General features: G+C 37.1%; 2 protein-coding genes across 5 annotated transcripts in view; both read right to left on the reverse strand.

Moving 5' to 3' along the window:
* Positions 1-67: 67 nt before the first annotated feature.
* On the reverse strand, positions 68-10,047 carry kdelr2b (KDEL endoplasmic reticulum protein retention receptor 2b). Its single transcript, XM_084433785.1, has 5 exons — positions 9,757-10,047; positions 9,070-9,170; positions 7,574-7,732; positions 6,198-6,450; positions 68-1,137 (listed from the first exon to the last, which is right to left on the reverse strand). Exons 1-5 carry the CDS (start codon positions 9,845-9,847, stop codon positions 1,103-1,105), a joined length of 639 nt encoding a protein of 212 aa, XP_084289911.1. The 5' UTR covers positions 9,848-10,047; the 3' UTR covers positions 68-1,102.
* A 1,650-nt stretch (positions 10,048-11,697) lies between these two features.
* The window catches only part of mettl9 (methyltransferase 9, His-X-His N1-histidine), a gene marked incomplete at its 5' end in the record, with an annotated part of 9,446 nt that continues 1,017 nt past the window's right edge, over positions 11,698-20,126 (reverse strand). For 2 of the 4 annotated variants that reach the window (XM_084434989.1, XM_084434988.1), the window contains 4 exons: positions 11,698-12,657; positions 13,998-14,182; positions 15,389-15,598; positions 17,139-17,329. In XM_084434989.1, coding sequence (XP_084291115.1) covers positions 12,446-12,657; positions 13,998-14,182; positions 15,389-15,598; positions 17,139-17,329 — 798 coding nt within the window. In that variant the 3' untranslated portion in view covers positions 11,698-12,445. Of the gene's footprint in view, positions 12,658-13,913; positions 14,183-15,388; positions 15,599-17,138; positions 17,330-20,126 lie in introns of all 4 variants that reach the window. The other 2 variants (XM_084434991.1, XM_084434990.1) reach the window with 1 other exon arrangement.

Raw genomic sequence — 20,126 nt, forward strand, 5'->3', positions numbered from 1 at the left:
ATGAACAGGTTCAGTTAGGCTGAATATACGTGGCTTTATGAGTCAAAACAAAATGGCATTCAATTTTCAAAACAAGCAGTGTTTCCCATTAAATCTTTATTTGAGGCTGTAGCACCATCCAAAAGCTCAGTTGAAAGCAAACCCAACACCTCTGGCTTAAAAATAAAGTGGTTATTATTGTGTTTTTTTTTTGTTTTTTTTTATTGTCTGCTCGGCTCCCTCCATTAAATATCTTATAGATCAGAAATAAAATTAACACCTCACCAATTTACATTTTGATTTAATAAAGTAACACTGGTCAAAACTCTCTGCTGAAAAAGAATGATTAATATTTGGCCTGTCCAACTTTCAGCCGATCACTTTACACCAGTCAAAAAATGAAAACCCTCAAAGCAATCAAACTAGGAGAAGTTTCAGAAGAAATAAAAAATCCTAAAAATAAACGGCATAATAATCTTTGAGGACATTTGTACGGTTTATTTTTTGGTTCTTTAAGAAGCCATTTACAGTGATAAAGGCAGTGTCAATACTGTACGCTGACAGACAGTGGCGGTTCCCATGTGTTGAGCTGTTTTAAACTAGAATATAAATTAGAAATTTTCCATCTTCCAAACATTGAAATTGTGTTTTCTGAACCTAATTAGACAAGCGGTTTGGGGATCCGACTGGCCTTCTTTAACAAATGATTATTGCATGAAGAAATCCAGCAAAAACAAATCTTTTTTTTCCACTCAATTTTATCCTACGGAGCAACAAACACTCCTTTAATCTTCTTGAAAACATGTACATTTAATCAGATCGAAAATACTCTTACAAACAAAATCAATATTCATCATAAGAATCAGTCCCTGCCTGTTAGCATTGCCTGACGAGGCAATTTCAGCTCGTTTGTGATGCCGTCGGTCAAATCATAGCACACGTTTCATGTAGAAAACTTTCTTTTATACAGAATAATAAAAAAGGGTAAGACAAGATGCATAAAACAGGAATCCGAAAAGCCACGGTACGGCCTGGGCTTGAATCCAGAGCACCTGATGTGACCAGGAACGGATCTCATCTTTCGCACTCGCTCGTCTCAGCGTCTCGCTCCGGTGCGAGACCCTTACGCCGGCAGACTCAGCTTCTTTCCTTTCAACACTGAAGAGAGACGGACAACAATCAGATTACAACAAGATTTATTAAAGAGGTCCTATTACGCCCTTTTACAAAGTCTAGGCTCTACTAGAACAGGTTTTCCTGCTTGAATGTTGATTATTCTCCTCATATTCCCCATTGTTGCGGCTCCTCTCTTCCCAGTCTGTCAGTAACCCTCTGTTTACTTCCTGTCTCTATGAAGCCCCTCCTTCTGAACAGCACACTGTGCTCTGATTGGTCGACTGGAGCAGTGTGTTGTGATTGGTCGAGCGCTTCGAGTGTGTTTGGGAAATGTCCCGCCCCTTAACCGCCAGTTTAACACACTACTAACTAACTCAACCAGGCCCCGCCCCTTTATTCTGCATATGCATTATTATAATGAGGAATATTGTGACGTGTTCGTTCCCAAAATGGCTGGTTATTTGTATAGCCTGACTAAAAGTGTCAAGCATTGCAAAAAGTAGCAGTTCTATTTCAAACTGGCAACAGAAAAGCTTTTCTAAAACATTCTACTCTTAAAATTCTATTGGTCTTGAGTATTTAAATTCAGTGACACAGGAATATGCCATACGGTTTTTTGTGCTTTAAGTCATAAAGCTGCAACATCCAGACAGTGATTCTTCAGTGATCCGACATGAACATTTTGGCCGATAACCGATAACGCTTTATATTTGAAAGCCGATAACCGATATATTGGCCGATAAATCTAAACTCTGCACTTTACTGTATTTTCCTTTTTTTAAGTGATTCCAATTCAAACCCATCATGTTGAACAGTGGCATCTGAAGAGTCTCAGCTGAAGGAGATAATGCATTATTTATCAGCTTTAATATATCGGCCAAATGTTCTTATCGGGCCGATAACCATAACATTAAAGCTGCACTGTGTAGGATTTTCTCCCATCTAGCGGTGAAATTGTATATGACTACCAACTCAATATATTACTGTCTAGCTCCTCCCATTCCGAGGGCGTTTTAACTCCTACTATTTCAAATCTGCCGGCAGTCGTGAGTAATCTCCCCTCGCATTCGTCACGGCGCCACTGAGTGTAAAACCGCGAAAGGCGAAGCTTGAATTTCCAGGTATGTCCCTCTTTGGCTAATGTATTTTCAAGATGGAGGCGAAACATGGCTGCCGCCATTCGAGTGACGCGCTCGTATGTATTCTAAATGGCAGATTATACACTTACGAGAATACTTGATTAGTTGGTTGAAGTGATTAGACATTAATGAGAATGTATAATTTTGAAAGAACAAAGTGTTTTTTTTAGTGCTGTCAACGTTAACGCGTTAACGCATGCGATTAATTTTTGTCTGGTTAAACGTGTTAAAATATTTAACGCAATTAACGCAGCATCCGTCTTTTCTGCCATCCGTTGGCTAGCTTTACATTATATGATCACGCTCTTATTCATTTAAATGCTTTTAAACATTTCAAGCGCGGCAAGACAAAAGAGAATGCGCTGTCTGTGAATGTCCTTATGTGACACACACACACACACACACACACACATACACATAGACAGGGCGCCAGAATCCAGTTCTCTTTCGCGCTTGAACTAACAATAACAATAACAATAATTTTGTCGATTATCCTCATAAGAGCAGTCTTAAATGATTTATATAAAGTCTAAAATGAACAAAGAGTTGCGAGAGAATGAGGCGCGTGTGAGATCCATAGACAGTATATAAACGGTGAGCTCCGCGTGTGTGTGTGTGTGTGTGTCTGCTCTTAAAGGGACAGCAGCCAATAAAGCTTCCTGTCAGTAAAGTTAAAGAACAAAGGGAACAGAGAAAATGACTCACTGCTGTTGACTAAATAACTTTTGTAGCTTTAATAAGGATTAACTATTTAATTTATAGTATATGCAGTGCAGACTGCATATAACTTTGATAACTTTATTACATTTCTGTATATTTCCTAACTGTTAAGACAGGAAGGGCACGAATAAATATGACATTTATTATGGGTTTATGTTAGCATTGTTTTAAGTTCACTTAAATTAAAAACTGTTATATTTTTGAAGCCTAATAAATGTGAAAAAAAAAATCAGTAGCTGTATTAATATCTGTAATACTGGCCTTCATTCATAAAAAGATGCCATTAAACAATTATTTAAAATATACTGTCTTTATGTTGTTTCTACATTAATTTGATTAACTGTGAAATTATTACATTATAAAATATATTAAAACCGTACAAAAACATTTCTTTTTTTATTGCGATTAATTGCGATTAATCACAGAAAAAATGTGTGATTAATCTAGTTAAAATTTTTAATCGATTGACAGCACTAGTTTTTTTGTTAAATATCAACTTAAAATATTACACAGTGTAGCTTTAAAAATAAACATATATCAGCTGATACCGATATATTGTGCATCCCTAATTCTCAGCCTTTCCTCCACAGAACTACTTAAAGACAATATTTAATCTTTGGCAAAGAGATTCACGCAAGAAGAAAATCACAGTTTCGGTTTCTCAGCGTGTGACTGATGTCACACTTTCATGTGCATGTGCTCTATAGTCATTATATTCTATAGTATTGCTAGTTCATAACTAGGCATGATATATCGGCCACTATATCGGTATCGGCCGATATATGTTCATTTTCAATGTAATCGGCCTGATAAGAACATTTGTCTGATATATTAAAGCCGATCAATAAGGCCATGCTTAAAAATATTTTGGTTTGCCGTAACAGCCAAAAAAAAAAAAAAAAAAAAGGATCGGTACTATATATATTTTTTCAAGATTCAATGTAAAAAAAAAAAAGTTTAATTTTGGTCATGGTGATTACGTAGGTATGAATTTAAACAAATTTGCATATCGGGACTTCACTGACAGAATTTCGTGGCAAGTTAAAGAGGTGTCGAGAGAAAAAAACGAGAGATTTTGATAAAAAATCTAATAAAATAATAATACATGTATATTTATATATTAAATAACAATTAGAAAACCTGTATAAACTGAACACCAAAGAATAATATTAACTATTGAGTGGTGGGGACGCGTTCATGTGTAAGGGTGGCGCTGCCAATAACGCACCTAAAAGCTGTCACAAAGAACTGGGAAAAGTAATGATTATTAATATGTCAAATATATCAAGGAGACATTTCAATTGTTTATTAATAAACAAGTGTTTTCTGTGTCAAAGATGAAGTTGACGATGCTGACTCGCGATCTTCGCAGCAGTGAACGCGCCAGAGAGAAATGCACATTTCATACAGATTAGCCTATAAGCAGAGAGCAGTCTGTTTTCTTTCGTTTTGAATTGTTTTGTTTAAAAGTACACATTTCATGCTTTCTATATATATATATCTCTCAGGTCTGTGAGTCAAGTAGCCTATACGCTGAGTTTCGATTCATTTAAGAGACGATCTCCAGTTCACGCGCCGGCGACTCCGTGTCCTGATTTATTGCCTACTATTTTTTCTTCTTATTTATTAAATCCAGGCAATTGGTTGATGAAACATTGATTAAAATTAAGATACAATTAAAACAAAACGAAATTCACTTTAAAGAAAGGCTTTCTACAAAAACAAACTTAATGAAGTGGTCAAAATCATGTCTGCCCACTCCATTTGTCTCCCGATATTTTCGGGATCCTCTTATTCATGCTTTTCACTTTTCATATAATCAACATAAAATAAAAAATATATATATTATTTTATTTAAACATGAATATGAAACTAAATAGTTTTTTAATGACTGGGCTACAACACATAGGCCTATTAGCCTACAGGCTACAGAGAAATGTAATGTCGGAGCGTCTTACCGGTGAGCATGTGGGGGGAGAGATACGATTTTCGATCAATCATCGAATATTATTTTGCTTGATATTCCAATCCTTAATATTTGGTGTTTTAAATGCCTGTTTGAGATCTCTGTGAAAGTTTTAAAGCAGTTTTGTAGTGCCGCTTTCAGAGCGCTCACGTCCATAACATTGTTTGTTCCTCATAAATGCGAACACGAAAAATAAAATAAAATGAATATATTATGTTCTGTGGAGAGCCAACCCTTCTTCATCCGGTGGGTATATTACTTTTGGTTTGCCAGTGTAATTCATAGAATTAGCCTACTAAAAACATATTTTACCACCTAAAAGTTAAAGATTTTTTTGTGTCAAGTCCGGACCATAACGCAAGTGTATGTCCCTCATATTAAATATAAAACGCATGTCTATACTGATATTTTTCTAACGTCTGGACTCCTTTATTAAGGGAGTATGGATGTATGAACAGATGTTTCAATATATTAGTATTAAACGCATTTTCTGATGAACGCATTTTTCTCCCTGAGTGTCGCGATTTCGGTTTCATTTCGCACATAGGCCTAGCCTACAGCCCTTATAATCATAGATGACGCCACGGGTTTTTATTTAAAAGAAAGAGCCTAGCCTACATTTGTATGTAGGAGTATGGGCAATTTATATTGACAATACTTACTAAAATATAATTAATATCATTTTATTGCATTTGTATTAATTGTTTGAAGAGTAAAAATAAAATCGGTAGGTCTTAACGCAAGTTTACAACCGGCAAGTCGGTCGGACTAAAAGGGAAAATTTTTTATTATTTGGGTCGGTACTAAATTGACAGGGTTGGTCGGGTTACGGCAAACAAGAATATTTTTAAGGATGGCCTAATGCATTATCTCCTTCAGCTGAGACTCTTCAGATGCCACTGTTCAACATGATGGTTTTGAATTGCTTGAAATATGATTGAATCACTTCAAAAAAGGAAAATACAGTAAAGTGCAACATGTGCAAGTCTGTCATATCGGCTACAGAACATTATAATGAGAACGTTATTATAATTGTGTGATTGGGACATGATGAGACTTTAGTTTTTGTAATCAGGCTCTAAAAAATTATATAAAAATTTTTTATTTAGATTTATCGGCCAATATATCGGTTATCGGCTTTCAAATATATAAAGAATTATCGGTTATCGGCCAAAATGTATATATCGGTGCATATCCCTATTCATAACCATTCACACTAATAAGTAAAACAAACACCACATCTAAAGGGTTTTTAAAGCAGAAATCAGGAAACACACCTTTCGTTACGTATAGATAAAAGAAATCACAGTAGAGGATCGTCTGAACGACGCCGGCGACGATGGCGATCATGTCGAAGAAGCCTTCGAAGTAGAAGCGCCAGATCCAGTTGATGAGATACAGCGCTCGGTACAGGCCGAGGAAGAACAGGTAGTGTGTGGTGATGGTCTCGGCTTCTCCAGTCTTGCTGATCATGAACAGCTGAGGGAGAATGGCCACCGACTCCAGATAGATGGAGAAAGTCCACAGGATCTAGAACGAAGAGGTAACACTCCATCCATTAATACTTACACTTTCTCTTCGATTCTATATTTAATTTAACATTTCATTTAATATTCAACAATATTATTGATCTGCCTGCATTGACACCAATATATGAGAACTGAGCTGGACGATCACGGTTTTCTCCAGAGAGGCTATATATATAGATATATATATATATATATATATATATATATATATATATATATGTATAAATGAACTAAATTAATAACTTTATTACATCAAAAATGAAACATAACTGAGCTTACTTTAGCTGGACTGTGACGCTATTTTCTTCTGGACACAAACTTTGTTGCATTATTTTCCTGTTATCTCTGTAAAGCTGCTTTGAAACACTCTGTGTTGTAAAAAATAAATGTGACTTGACTATCTATTTATAAAAAAAATAAAATAAAGTACATGTACTGTGTTAGATTAAACTGGGAAGGGTCACAGCACTTGCATATTGTTGTCTTATTGTTAGTTTAACTGCTTCTAATGTTCTCATTTGTAAGTTGCTCTGGATAAAAGCTTCTGCTAAATGATTAAATGTAAATTTAAGTAACGGTGACGTGAGCATGTGTTTTCAACAGCGCTGCTCGATTAATCACAATTTACATGTAATCGCACTTAAATTGATTTGGCTAATTGTGATTATGAAATGGAAAAGTCTGATTGTGTGTAATGTGCAGCTTGTCAGTGACGTACGGCTCAGGAAACGCGGCTCACTCTGAAAGCTCTGAGTTTGAGTCGCTTATAACGAGCATTTGAAAAAGCGACACGTGTCAAACATCTTTCCAGACATGAGACGCATTTATGAACCTCTTGTCCAACAATAGATAACATTAATAGCACACTTTTCCTCCAAACTCACTTCATAAGGACAGTTGAGCGCCCTCTGGTGTTCAGAGTGATATGTGGGGTGTGTGTGTGTGTGTGTGTGTGTGTGTGTGTGTGTGTCGCCCTCTGGTGTTCAGATGGAGCATTTCCTACCGATCAGCCGCTGCACTGATAATCTGTGCATAAAATAATCGCGTCCTTTGCCAAATGAATCGTGCAGCTCTAGTGTTCAACCTGTGAATACATGAGTGCACTTTAACTCTCTCTCTCTCACCTCCAGAGGAGAGAAGTCATGGTTGACGAGGAACGCCAGGCCTCCGACTGGGACCACCAGGAACTCCACCCTGAAAGTGTCGTGGTTTCCATCATACGTGGCCTTGAACTTGGCATATATCAGGTAAACCGTGGCATAGGCACATCCGATATAGATGATCTACATGAGGAACATGCAACAAAACAACGTTACCAGAAAAGTCCAGTGCTCTTTGGACATTTTAGACAGAGAAATGTTATGTTATGAATTATTACATTTTTGGACACCGTTTGGAAACGGTACAAAACTAGGTGATGACTTTTGTGGCACTTGCAATATGAACACACACAGAAATCATGGACATGATTGGAAAGAGTTCATTGGTCATTAACATAAAGGTCAGACCTGTGATCTCTGTGGTCAGAAATGACATTCCCATAGGAGATTAATGGGAAATGTGAGAATACAAAACAAAGAGGATTTCTAATCAGTTTAAAAAAACAATAATAAAAAAAATCAGCCATGATGAAGATTTTGATCATGTCTAAAAAATATGTCAAAACAGAAAACCTCATAAAATTGTTGTAAGCATACTATAAATACTGTTATAAGCAACTAGGGAATATAAGGCTGATTTGCATTTATGTCATATTAAAAGTCCTTAAAATCAGTAGATTTAATTATTGTACACACACACACACACACACAAACATTTGATGCTCTATTTTTAACTTGAACACTAAATATGTTCAATTATTAAAAGTTTATTTTTATATTTATTATTTTATTTTTAAATTAGTATGCATAACTTGAATATTGAATATATAATACTGAGGTGAATATTATCTAGTATCATGATATGTGTGTTTGTGTGTGTGTGTATATATATATATATATGTGTGTGTGTGTGTGTGTGTGTGTGTGTGTGTGTATATATATATATATATATATAAAGTATAAATAAATAAATGTATATATATATAAAATAAAGTATAAATAAATAAATAAATAAATGTATATATATATATAAAATAAAGTATAAATAAATAAATAAATGTGTGTGTATATATATATATATATATATATATAAAGTATAAATAAATATATATAAAATGGCATATATATATATATACAGTATACAACATACATATATTACATAGTATAGAAAAAAAAACAGCTTATAATCTTCAGTCTGTTTTGAACACTAGAGGGTCACAGGAGTCTTTTTACTAGCAGATATTCTGTAATGTCCAAAATCATTTGACAAGATAATTTTTCAGTGACATCAGCAATAAAAATCTGACAATAATTGCATAATTCACTTTGTGTGGAGTAAACGCACATCCATATCCTAGAGTCAACAAACCCTGCTTGTCTTTTAACTGATTTCCTCCATTCATTCTTCCACAAGCTTTCTCTTCAGCAGCGCCTACAAACACTGAACCTCAATATACTGCGAGAATAAGAAGAAGACATGAATACGTGCATGTTTCAAGAGGAAGGATGTTGAGATTCACCTTCATGAAGGAGTTGTAGAGGGAGATGAAGGCCGTGAGCAGGTCCAGGTAGCGAGTGGTGAACACCAGAGCAAACAGAATCTGACTCTTCCCAGATATCCCTGAAACACAAACAACAACAAGATGCACATCAACACAGTTCAGTCTCATTTACAGCCCATTCACGGTCATAAACATGCATAATGCTGCTAAAGCATGCACACATGTACAGCTCAACATTACAGTCACTGTTTATGTCAAATTAATAATATTCTAATGACATCCTGCTGCCACGTCACGGGTCAGAGCATGCAATCAGAATGAATGAATGAACGTTATCTAGAGGCTGATAACATACAGTGCAAAACTCCAAAGTTTATCACATTCAGTTTGTTTAAAGCACGAATGCTTTTGTTTTAAATGTCATGCAACTCAGTGTAAAGCCAAACTGTAGCGCTACATCTAACTTTTGAGTGATGCAACTCACAAACGTGCATGATTAAACACACACACACAAACTACTGTCATTAAACACCAACCCATGCCAACAATCATCCTTCAGCATAATTCCCACAAACGAGGCCTAGTGCATGAGTTTATGAGCGGATCAGCTGCATTATAGACACTGATCAGCCGAACACACACTGAACTCATGTCAATTACACTGTAACACACTCTCACAAACACAACGACTGCATCATTTCTCACCTGCACACGACCTGGTTTTCCAGATCTTCGTTAGGAGGATGATGATGGCTGCTAGATGGGACAGATCCCCCGTGAGTCTGAAGATGTTCATGTTTCTTTGGGATGTTGAGATGTGTGAAGGGGAACGGGCTGTGCGACGCTTTAAAGTGCTGCTGTAATTCCCGCTAACGGCGTTATAAACACGGTTTTCGCGACTGAAAGATGGCGAGAGCAGCGCGACGTGGCCCGGGGACGTGGCCGACACTGAGAGCCTGACTGCGGGTTGGCTGAGACACGGGATGATGCTGGAGATCCGCGTTGGGAGGAAAATATCGCTGGGAAATAAATGTGTCGATTGCGCATGCGTCTGTTTCCTGTAGGGGGCGCGAGGAGGCCCAAAACACCGACTCACTGGCGACTACAGAACTGAGAGAAATCCAGGCAGAACTGAGAGGAATTAAAGCAGAACTGAGAGAAATTAAGGCAGAACTGAGAGAAATTAAGGCAGAACTGGGAGGAATTAAGGCAGAATTGGTAGAGAAAAAAGATTTAAGAGAGAAAAAAATCAGAGTTGCCAGAAATAAAGTCTGACCGGCAAGAAATAAAGTCTGAATTGAGAGAAATAAAGTCAGAATTGAAAGAAATAAAGTCAGAATTGAGAGAAATAAAGTCTGAATTGAGAGAAATAAAGTCTGAACGGCAAGAAATAAAGTCTGAATTGCAAGAAATAAAGTCTGAATTAGGAGAAATAAAGTCAGAATTGCAAGAAATAAAGTCAGAATTGAGAGAAATAAAGTCTGAATTGAGAGAAATAAAGTCAGACTTGCAAGAAATAAAGTCAGAATTGAGAGAAATAAAGTCTGAATTGAGAGAAATAAAGTCAGACTTGCAAGAAATAAAGTCAGAATTGAGAGAAATAAAGTCTGAATTGAGAGAAATAAAGTCGGAATTGCAAGAAATAAAGTCTGAATTGAGAGAAATAAAGTCTGAATTGTGAGAAATAAAGTCAGAATTGCAAGAAATAAAGTCTGAATTGAGAGAAATAAAGTCAGAATTGTGAGAAATAAAGTCAGAATTGCGAGAAATAAAGTCAGAATTGTGAATTGCGAGAAATAAAGTAAGAATTGTAAGAAATAAAGTCAGAATTGAGAGAAATAAAGTCAGAATTACAAGAAATAAAGTCAGAAATGTGAGAAATAAAGTCAGAATTGCGAGAAATAAAGTCAGAATTGCGAGAAATAAGGTCAGAATTGTGAATTGCGAGAAATAAAGAATTGTAAGAAATAAAGTCAGAATTGAGAGAAATAAAGTCAGAATTGAGAGAAATAAAGTCAGAATTGCAAGAAATAAAGTCAAAATTGCGAGAAATAAAGTCAGAATTGCGAGAAATAAAGTCAGAACTGAGAGAAATAAAGTCAGAATTGTGATAAATAAAGTCAGATTTCAAGTATTTAAATGTGACACTTAAGTATAAATCAGCATATGCCCTACAAAAATATATTTTTTTAGCCGTTAGACCTAGGCGACTGTGATTGGTCCATCCTCACCCGCGGAGAAAAGCAACACGTGACACGTGACTCCAGCAGATTTATGATCTTCCCTTCCTCTCGTTTCTCTATTTCTGTGGAGTTGTGTCCTGGGAAGGGTGTGAAGTTTACTGGATCCTGTTCATGAGGATCTGTGGAGTTCAGAATCCAACACACCTAAACCATGTCATCGCTGAAACTTTAATGCAGACATATCTACATATATAACGTAATTCATATAAAATGAACATTAAAAGCTGTTTTTGCTTTTAATTCAGCTGTTCTATCGCTACATTGATTCTAGAGGTAAAGTTTCAAAATTTGAGCACATAAAATTGAGGCTTATTTAGCATTTAAACACTTTAAAGAAAATCGAAATAAATAAACAATTAAAAAGTCTCAATCTTTCATAACATATTATTTTCAAGCAGAAAATTGTCTGTGTAAATGGCTTTATTTTAGCTTTGCATAATAACATCATAAATGCAGCAGAATTAGCAGACAGAACAATTCTGCTTCACACTCAGACCAAAAGTAGATTTATTACAGAGCAAACTCATAAACAACATCAGGAGAATGAAATCACTTGATTTACACCATGAAAAATATGTGTACAAACCAAACCCTGCAATCAACTATCCACTACATACACTTATGGTTAGACACTTTGTGTTGTGCACATAAAAAACAGACATGATTTTACTTCATATGTTAAATTCATTAAGAAAACCTGTCTTGCATTGGTCCTAAGCTGTTCAGACAACTGCATGAGAAGTTCAGTTTATACGAACAAGACAAACACCGAGAACATGAGGGGAGGCACAATATGAGATTCTGAGTTAATACCTCCATATATTTACAAAACTAATATGTTCTGTTAGATATGATCTTTTGTTTTTCGACTCCACCTGTAGCACAGTTACAGTACAGTCCATGAGCTGGAAGAAGATATCATGTGTTTCTCAAAGTTTTAATTTTCCTGAGATGTAACAGACAAACTACACTCTCAAAAATGCAGGAAATCTGGGTCAAATATGGACAAACCCAACCACTGGGTTAAAAATGTAACCCAACGGCTGGGTTAGTCCATATCTGACCCAAATTTGGGTCAAAACATGATTTGTTAGTGTGTAAGCCCTTTGGTTTTTAACTTGGGCCCCGAACAGAGGTTTGATGTGGAGTCTTCAGTCCTCCTGAGGTTTGAGCACGAACACGGCGTCGTCCAGCATGTAGTAATCCCTGTACATGTCTCCCTCACACAGGTACGGCAGGCGTGTGACGGCCTCCAGCTCGAAGCCCATCTTCAGGAACACATCCGAGTTCAGCTGGGTCACCTGATCTTCCCACGACTTGCCCTCCACCCTGATGTGCTCCTTGGGTCGCACCCAGCTCCCGCCTGAAAGATGATGAGAGGTCAGCAGGTCAGAGTCACCAGCTATACTACGGTTACTCACCACACACCAACAACACAACGATGATCAGAGGCTTTATCATTTAAGACTCTTGTCAGGTTTTTGTTCTGACTAATTGGTTACTCATTTCATCCCTGGGAACTGAGAGAAATAGAGTCAGAATTTATAGGTCATTTCATGCAATTATGAGTTTAAGTCAGAATAGCGAGAGAAACTCGTAATTGCAGGAAATAAAGTCAGTATTGAGAGAAATAAAGTCAAAATTCCAAAATAATGAAGTCAAAATTGTGACTATTTCTCAATTTTGAGTGAGAAATAAAGTCAGAATTGTAAACAATTGTGAGGAAAAAGTCAGAATTGCAAGATATAGTCGAAAATGAGAGAAATAAAGTCAGAATTGCAAAAATAACGAAGTCAAAATTGTGAGAAATAAACAAAGACTTGTGAGATATATACTCAAAATTGCAAGAAAAAAAACTAAATTGCGAGAAATAAAGTCCGATTTTGCAATTCTGACTATTTCTCATTATATTGAATTTATTTCTCGCATTTTCTGACTTTATTTCTCGCAATTTTGAGTGAGAAATAAATTCAGACTTATGAGAAATAAAGTCAGAATTGCTCAAAATTGTGAGGAAAAAGTCAGAATTGCAAGATATAGTCGAAATTAAGAGAAATAAAATCAGAATTGCAAGTCAAAATTGCAAAAATAAGTAAAAACTGCGATAGTCAGAATTGCGAGAAAAAGTCAGAATTGTGATAAATAAACTCAGACTTAAGAGAAATAAACTGAAAATTGCAAGAAAAAAAATCAATTATGAGAAAAGAACATTTCTCAAGTCATGAATCTGAAAACTCACCAAATAAAAAAACAGTCACCATGAAATAAAAATGGATAATTCTTATTTTTTATGGAATATTGTAGTGTTTATGATTTATCAGTGCACATCATTAAATGTTCCACATAATCTTGACTCTTGCAGCATCTCTTCTCTTCTGATGTGGGCGGGGCAACCTGTCACTCACATGAGATCAGCCAATAGCAAACCACAACCATCCAATCAACTCCTCACAGACAAAATCAAGCCCCGCCCACATTTGCTCTTGTTCCAGACGCGTTTTACTCTGATATATACGACACAATAGAGAAGAAAAGACTAGCGCAACTTCACTTTCATGCCGAAATATTGTATTCACTGGCAAGTCAACAAATTCTAAGTATTCCCTCTAAGTATTTTACCTTTGTAAGCGCGTTGTAGATAATGCACCTACTAGCAGACACTCATGAATCGATCAGTAGTTCTGGTTTCAGCGATCATCTTACCCGTCTCCACATAGGGCTGAAAGGGCACAACGGCTGCTAAGACGAGCCGTCCCGTTCCTGGCACCAGGGACTTCTTAATGTCCTTCAGGAGTTTCAGAGGCTCATCGCAGCGATCCAGCAGGTTCAGGCAGCTGATCAGGTCGAACTGGAAACCGGTTCTGTGCCATTCATCCACTCCCAGCAAGCTGAGGATTCAAAGTCAAGCACAGATTCCCCTCAGAGCATGATCAATGTGCAGCGAATCCTCATTCAGAGGCATCTTTACCTGGAACTAGGGATGCACGATATATCGGCCACCATTATTTTATTTTATTTATTTATTGCTGATATATATTAAAGCTGATAAATAATGTATTATCTCCTTCAGCTGATACACTTCAGATAGGAAAATACAGTAAAGTGCAACATGTGCAGCGCAAGTCTGTCATATCGGCTACATAACATTATCATGAGAACATCATTATAATTGTGTGCTTGGGACATGATGAGACTTTCGTTTTTGTAATCAGGCTCTAAAAAATTATATAAAAATGTATCGGCCATTATATCGGCTTTCAAATATAAAAGGATTATCGGCATCGGCCAAAATTTTCACATCAGTGCATCCCTATTTTTATTATATTAGACACTAGGCATATAGAAAATGATATGCTGGGAGGAAGCCTACGTATTATTTACACTAAAATCAATTAACTATTAACTGCAAGAACAGCAAGAGCACAAATGACACATCAATAGTTTCTTTTCATTCCACATTCAGCAGTTTTAATATTGCTCGTCTGTATTCACTGCAAAAAAATTATGTTCTTCCTCAGAAATTCTGTCTTGTTTTGCAGTACAAATATCTATAATATATCCGAGATGCTTGAAGACACCTTCCTGCAAATCTACAGTACTGTGAAGAGTACCGGCACTTGTGTTAAAATGCTGTAAAGTGAGAATGCTTTCAAAAATAAAATCACGAAATTGAATTTATTTATGATTTAACTTCTATTAACTAATTAAATCAATATATGATGTAACGACCCTTTGCGTTTAAAACGGCTTTTGTCCAGGTACACTTGCGCACAGTTTTTCAGGAGCTTTGCAGGAAGGTTTCTTCAAGCGTCTCGGAGACGTTCCTGCAGTTCTTCTGGATTTAGTCTGTTCTTCATGTAATCACAGACGGACTCGATGATGCTGAGATCAGATCATACCGGCTGCTGTCAGACACAAATCTCACTGGATTATTACAATTAATGGCAAAAAGAATGTTTGGAAATGTAAACTGATATTTCCTACTGACACACGACAGCAAAAAATAGAAATAACTGACGGGGGGGTATTAACATTCCTAAGACTTTTGCACAGTACTGTATATATAAAGAATTTTCATATCGGTGCATCCCCACCTGTAGCTCTTCCTCTGTAGGTGCCACTTCATGGGCGTCGAGACCTCAGTGGTGAACACCTGGTTAAAGTGAGACCCCATCACTTCTGTGACGCCTCCATCACCGGCTCCCAGATCCAGCATCCGATGCCCTTTCCATTCGGGCTCGATCCGGAGGAGACGCCGGAACTGATCCTTGGAAAACACAAACATGGAGCCGCGGCCCAGAAACCTGTGGAGCAACGGGACAAACTAATGATCTCTGCAACAATCAATCAAAACTTTAACTTTAGCTGGACTTTATTCTAGAGCCGCTGTAAAGTCAAAACAATCTCTGTTACTGTAATCTCCTATTATAACCGTTCACATACATGTGAACCTGGATCACAAAACCAGTCACAAGTCACACGTGTGGCAATACCGGGTCAAAATGATCAATAATCCTTTTATGCCAAAAATCATGAGGATATTAAGTAAAGATCATGTTCCATGAAGATATTTTGTTCATTTCCTAACATAAACATATAAAACATGTATATTTGTGAGTGAATGCTGCACAATCGAGAACATAAATGAACAACTTTAAAGGAGATTTTCTCAATGTTTTGATTTTTTTGCACCCTCAGATTCCAGATTTACAATAGTTGCATCTCGACCAAATATTGTCCTATCATAACAAACCACACATCAATGGAAAGCTTATTTATTCACCTTTCAGATGATTTATAAATCTCAATTTCAAAGAATTGACCCTTGTGACTGGTTTTGTGATCCAGGGTCACTTAGGGCCCTATTTTAACGATCTGAAACACAAGTATCAAGCGCGAAACGCAAGTATCTTTGTGGGCGGGTCTCGGGCGCTGTTGCTATTATACCGGCGGGATAAATGACTCTTGCGCCCGACGCAAATCTAAAATGTGTTGGTCTGAAGTCGCTTCATTACTCATAGGTGTGGTTTGGGGCATAACGTGAAATAAACCAATCAGAGCGTCATCTCACATTCCCTTTAAGAGCAGGCGTGCTTGGATTGCTATTATAACGGCGGATTTGCCAGGAGCGGTTCACAGCCGAGGAGACCGACGTTCTCGTCAGGGCCGTAAAACACAGAGAAGTGACATTGGGGATGGAGAAACACACACAAACTAGCTTCGGTTAAACAGGCGTATGATAATTTGGGTAAATGTGTAAGCTAGATTTATGCCTATTTTTTCACATCTTCATGGACACCACAATGATTTCCCTCGTGTGTTAATATTTTTCATTGTAATAAATGTAGCCTATGATTTGCAAAAATGAAAACTGCTGCTTCTGTGTAGATGAGAGAATCAAAGTGTATGTGTGTTGAGCACACGCTACATTATGGCCAAGCATGTGCCCTTTAAAATAGCATCTGAATAACATGTGCAACGCGCCACAGACTTTAGACGAGGTTTCTCCTGGTCAGTGGCGGAATTGTTTTCTGAAACTGCAAAATAGCACCAGGGAACGTTTGCGCTGGAACACGCCTCCTCTTTTCGCTAACCCGCCCCCGGGAGCGCAAGTTCATTCCCTAATTTACCGACGTGCGTCTGTGGAGGGAAAGCGCATGGAAAGCGCCGTGTGCGTCGGGTGCAAAATAGGAATGATACATGCGTCGTGTACAAAGTCAATTGTGCTGGGTGCAAGATAGGGCCCATATAGTTAAAAGCGCTATATAAATGAAGATGACTTGACAGGATCGGATGACGAAGCACTCATGAGAACAGGCACTGGGGAGAATCAGGGATGGTTACCCGTTGATTGAGGTGCGAGAAACGATGGGGCTGAAGATGGTGGAGAAGAGCGAGTGGTAAAGCTGTGTGAAAAGCCAGCTGGACTTCTCCTCGCTCTTCTGGAGGAACGCCAGCGTCTCCTCATCCAGACGACTCTGGACAAACACTGAGCGAACTCTTTCTCCCAGCAGCTCGGGACTGCAGCGGTACCACTGCGAAGACACAGACACTCACACTTCAGCAAGTGCTGGTTCATCATCTCACGTGAAACAAACACCAAATAAGTTAAGTTCCCTTACAAAAATAAATACATAAATTAGGAATGCAGCAATATTTCAAATTCTTTATATTTGAAACATTGCCCGATAAATGTAACATTTTGAGAGCCTGATTACAAAAACAAAAGTTTCTCCATCAAATCCATGTCCCAAGCTAGGGATGCACTGATATGAGCATTTTGGCCGATACCGATAACTGATAATTCTTTATATTTAAAAGGCAATAACTGATATATTGGTCGATAAATCTAAATCCAAAATGTTTATATAATTTTTGAGAGCCTGATTTCAAAAACAAAAGTCTCATCATGTCCCAATCACACAGTTATAATGAAGTTCTCAATCAAATCAATCACTATTTTTCATGATAACTAAAATAAGACATGGTTTGTAGTAATTTATTGACGTCCATTCATCCGTCATTCATGCTGCTTATACCATATGGGACGGAGGAGAATAAAATAAATATGATGAAAAGACCTTCTGGGAATGTTACGGGACGGTTAGGGGAACGTTCTGCAAACCTTTAAGTTATATTTCTGTAACGAAAACTTTCCTGGCTGATCAAAAACGAATGATACAAATACATGATTTGGGAATGTTCTGGAAACCCAAAATTAACGTTCCCAGAATGTTCTAAGAAACCAAAGATTGTTTGCTGGGACGGTATTTTCATATGCATTATGGTAATGAATGAAATGACGCCCAAATCATTGGTAATACCATGGTACTTGTCATTAGTATAAATGCAACCACAACTATGATGGTTTCACATTTGGTAATACCATGGTATTTTGATACACACTATTTTTATACATATGTAATCATATTAACATGGTGCTCCAATGGACATCTGTACTAATTGTGAATGTATGAAACCATGGGATAGACAGATAGATAGATAGATAGATAGATAGATAGATAGATAGATAGATAGATAGATAGATAGATAGATAGATAGATAGAACCAGTGTGCGAAATACAGGGGGGTCCGGGGGGGCTCGACCCCCCCGATTAACCCATGAGACCCCCTGAAAGCCTCAAAAGCAAAATTTGAAGGGGGTCTCAAATTTGGTAAAAGTGTTAATTAATTTCGTTAACGTTTACCTTATAACTTCGTTATCGTTAACTTTGACGAAAAATTTACATTGATGACCTTTTTTCCCCTGACTAAGACAAGACGATGAGAGACGAATTAAACGATAACTGTGACTATATCAACACATGCAATATCGTTGACAAAAAAAGACGAGACTGAAATATGTAAAAAAAAAAAAAAAAAAAACTTGACCAAAACCACTTATTTTTGTCGAATAAAGGAGGAGATTACAGACTGTTTTTACGAGTATTCATGCTTACGGTTGCCAGATTTCAATAATATAAACCCCAGTCAGTGTTTTTCTGTTAAAAGGGCACGTTTTCTACCCGGTCTTTTCAATAGTATCTGGCAACCATACGCGCGCGCTTTCTACACTGCTGAAGAAGCGCGGATGATCTGAAAACACAGACAAGTAAGCTGGAGTTCCGCGATCTTCATTTGAGATTTTCTACTTAAATTAAAGTGTCATTCATTCGGTCTCCGTTCTGTCACGAGCAGCTTGCGCTGTTTGTGCGACTAAATCTGCGAACAAAATGCAGCTGATATTGTCACACCACGATCGGTCATACTGCAGGCTCTCATTTACAAGTGCACTGATTGCGTGCCAGTCTCCAATAGGCTATACATGGCATTTTTTCAGTTGATTGCTCTTGTAAGTGCGCCAGATTGGTGCCAATTATTGTCATGTCTGCATTGTAATGCACAACTTTGCCTCTCCTTGTTGTTATAAAACAACGTGCATCCAAACAACTTTAGCCAATGCAACCTCCTATTGCTTTACGAATACTAGGCTATAACATATGATATTGAATTGGCATTTGTTTGAAATGTAACATCTATGCAAAATAATCCTTGAATCATTTCTTATTTAAGGCCATTCCCATTTTGAATATGTGATTTGTGTATTGTCAACAATAAGCATAAACATTCTGCATTTGCATTTTGTAGTGTGGATCATGCATTGCGACATCATGTTTAAGAATCTGTTATCTGATAAAATACTTAATGCTACTGCCCACTGACATACTTTTAAAGCTACTGTTGTCCCTTTTTTTGGCCTTCAAAACACCTTAAAATGCAAATGTCGAGATCAGGAAAATCTAAATTTTCTCGGGGGGGCATGCCCCCGAACCCCCCTAGCAAGATCATTTTTTTAACCTCTGTGTTTAGAAAACCCTGCGTACGGCCCTGCACCTAGACTGATGCAGTGATCCTTTGAATAGTTGTCCTATTATGTGTGGATGGACTAAGGAAAATTCATAATTATTTAGTTGTCTCTTCCTATAGTCTGTGGGCCAGTATTAATTGCAAAAACTTTACCTCTTCTGTGGCTATATTAATTTCATAATGATGAAGCCTTTCTCCGTGAAGTCAATCAGCAAAAGTTAAGTGATAATGTGCAAATATACTGGCCCATTTTGGTGGGAACTAATATTCAATACTAGTCTTACATGTCACTTTTTATAACACGTTCATCCTTTGCTGGGACGCTTAATATTTGGGGATATTTAATTTAATTAATCATTGATCAGCATTACCAAACGTGGACGTTTTCCACTAGAAACAAACATTGATGTATTATTTTTATTTAATACTGTGAAGCTGCTTTGATACAATCTGTATTGTGAAAAG

This window comes from Rutilus rutilus (genome assembly GCF_951802725.1).
Source record: "Rutilus rutilus genome assembly, chromosome: 16".
Lineage (NCBI taxonomy): Eukaryota > Metazoa > Chordata > Actinopteri > Cypriniformes > Leuciscidae > Rutilus > Rutilus rutilus.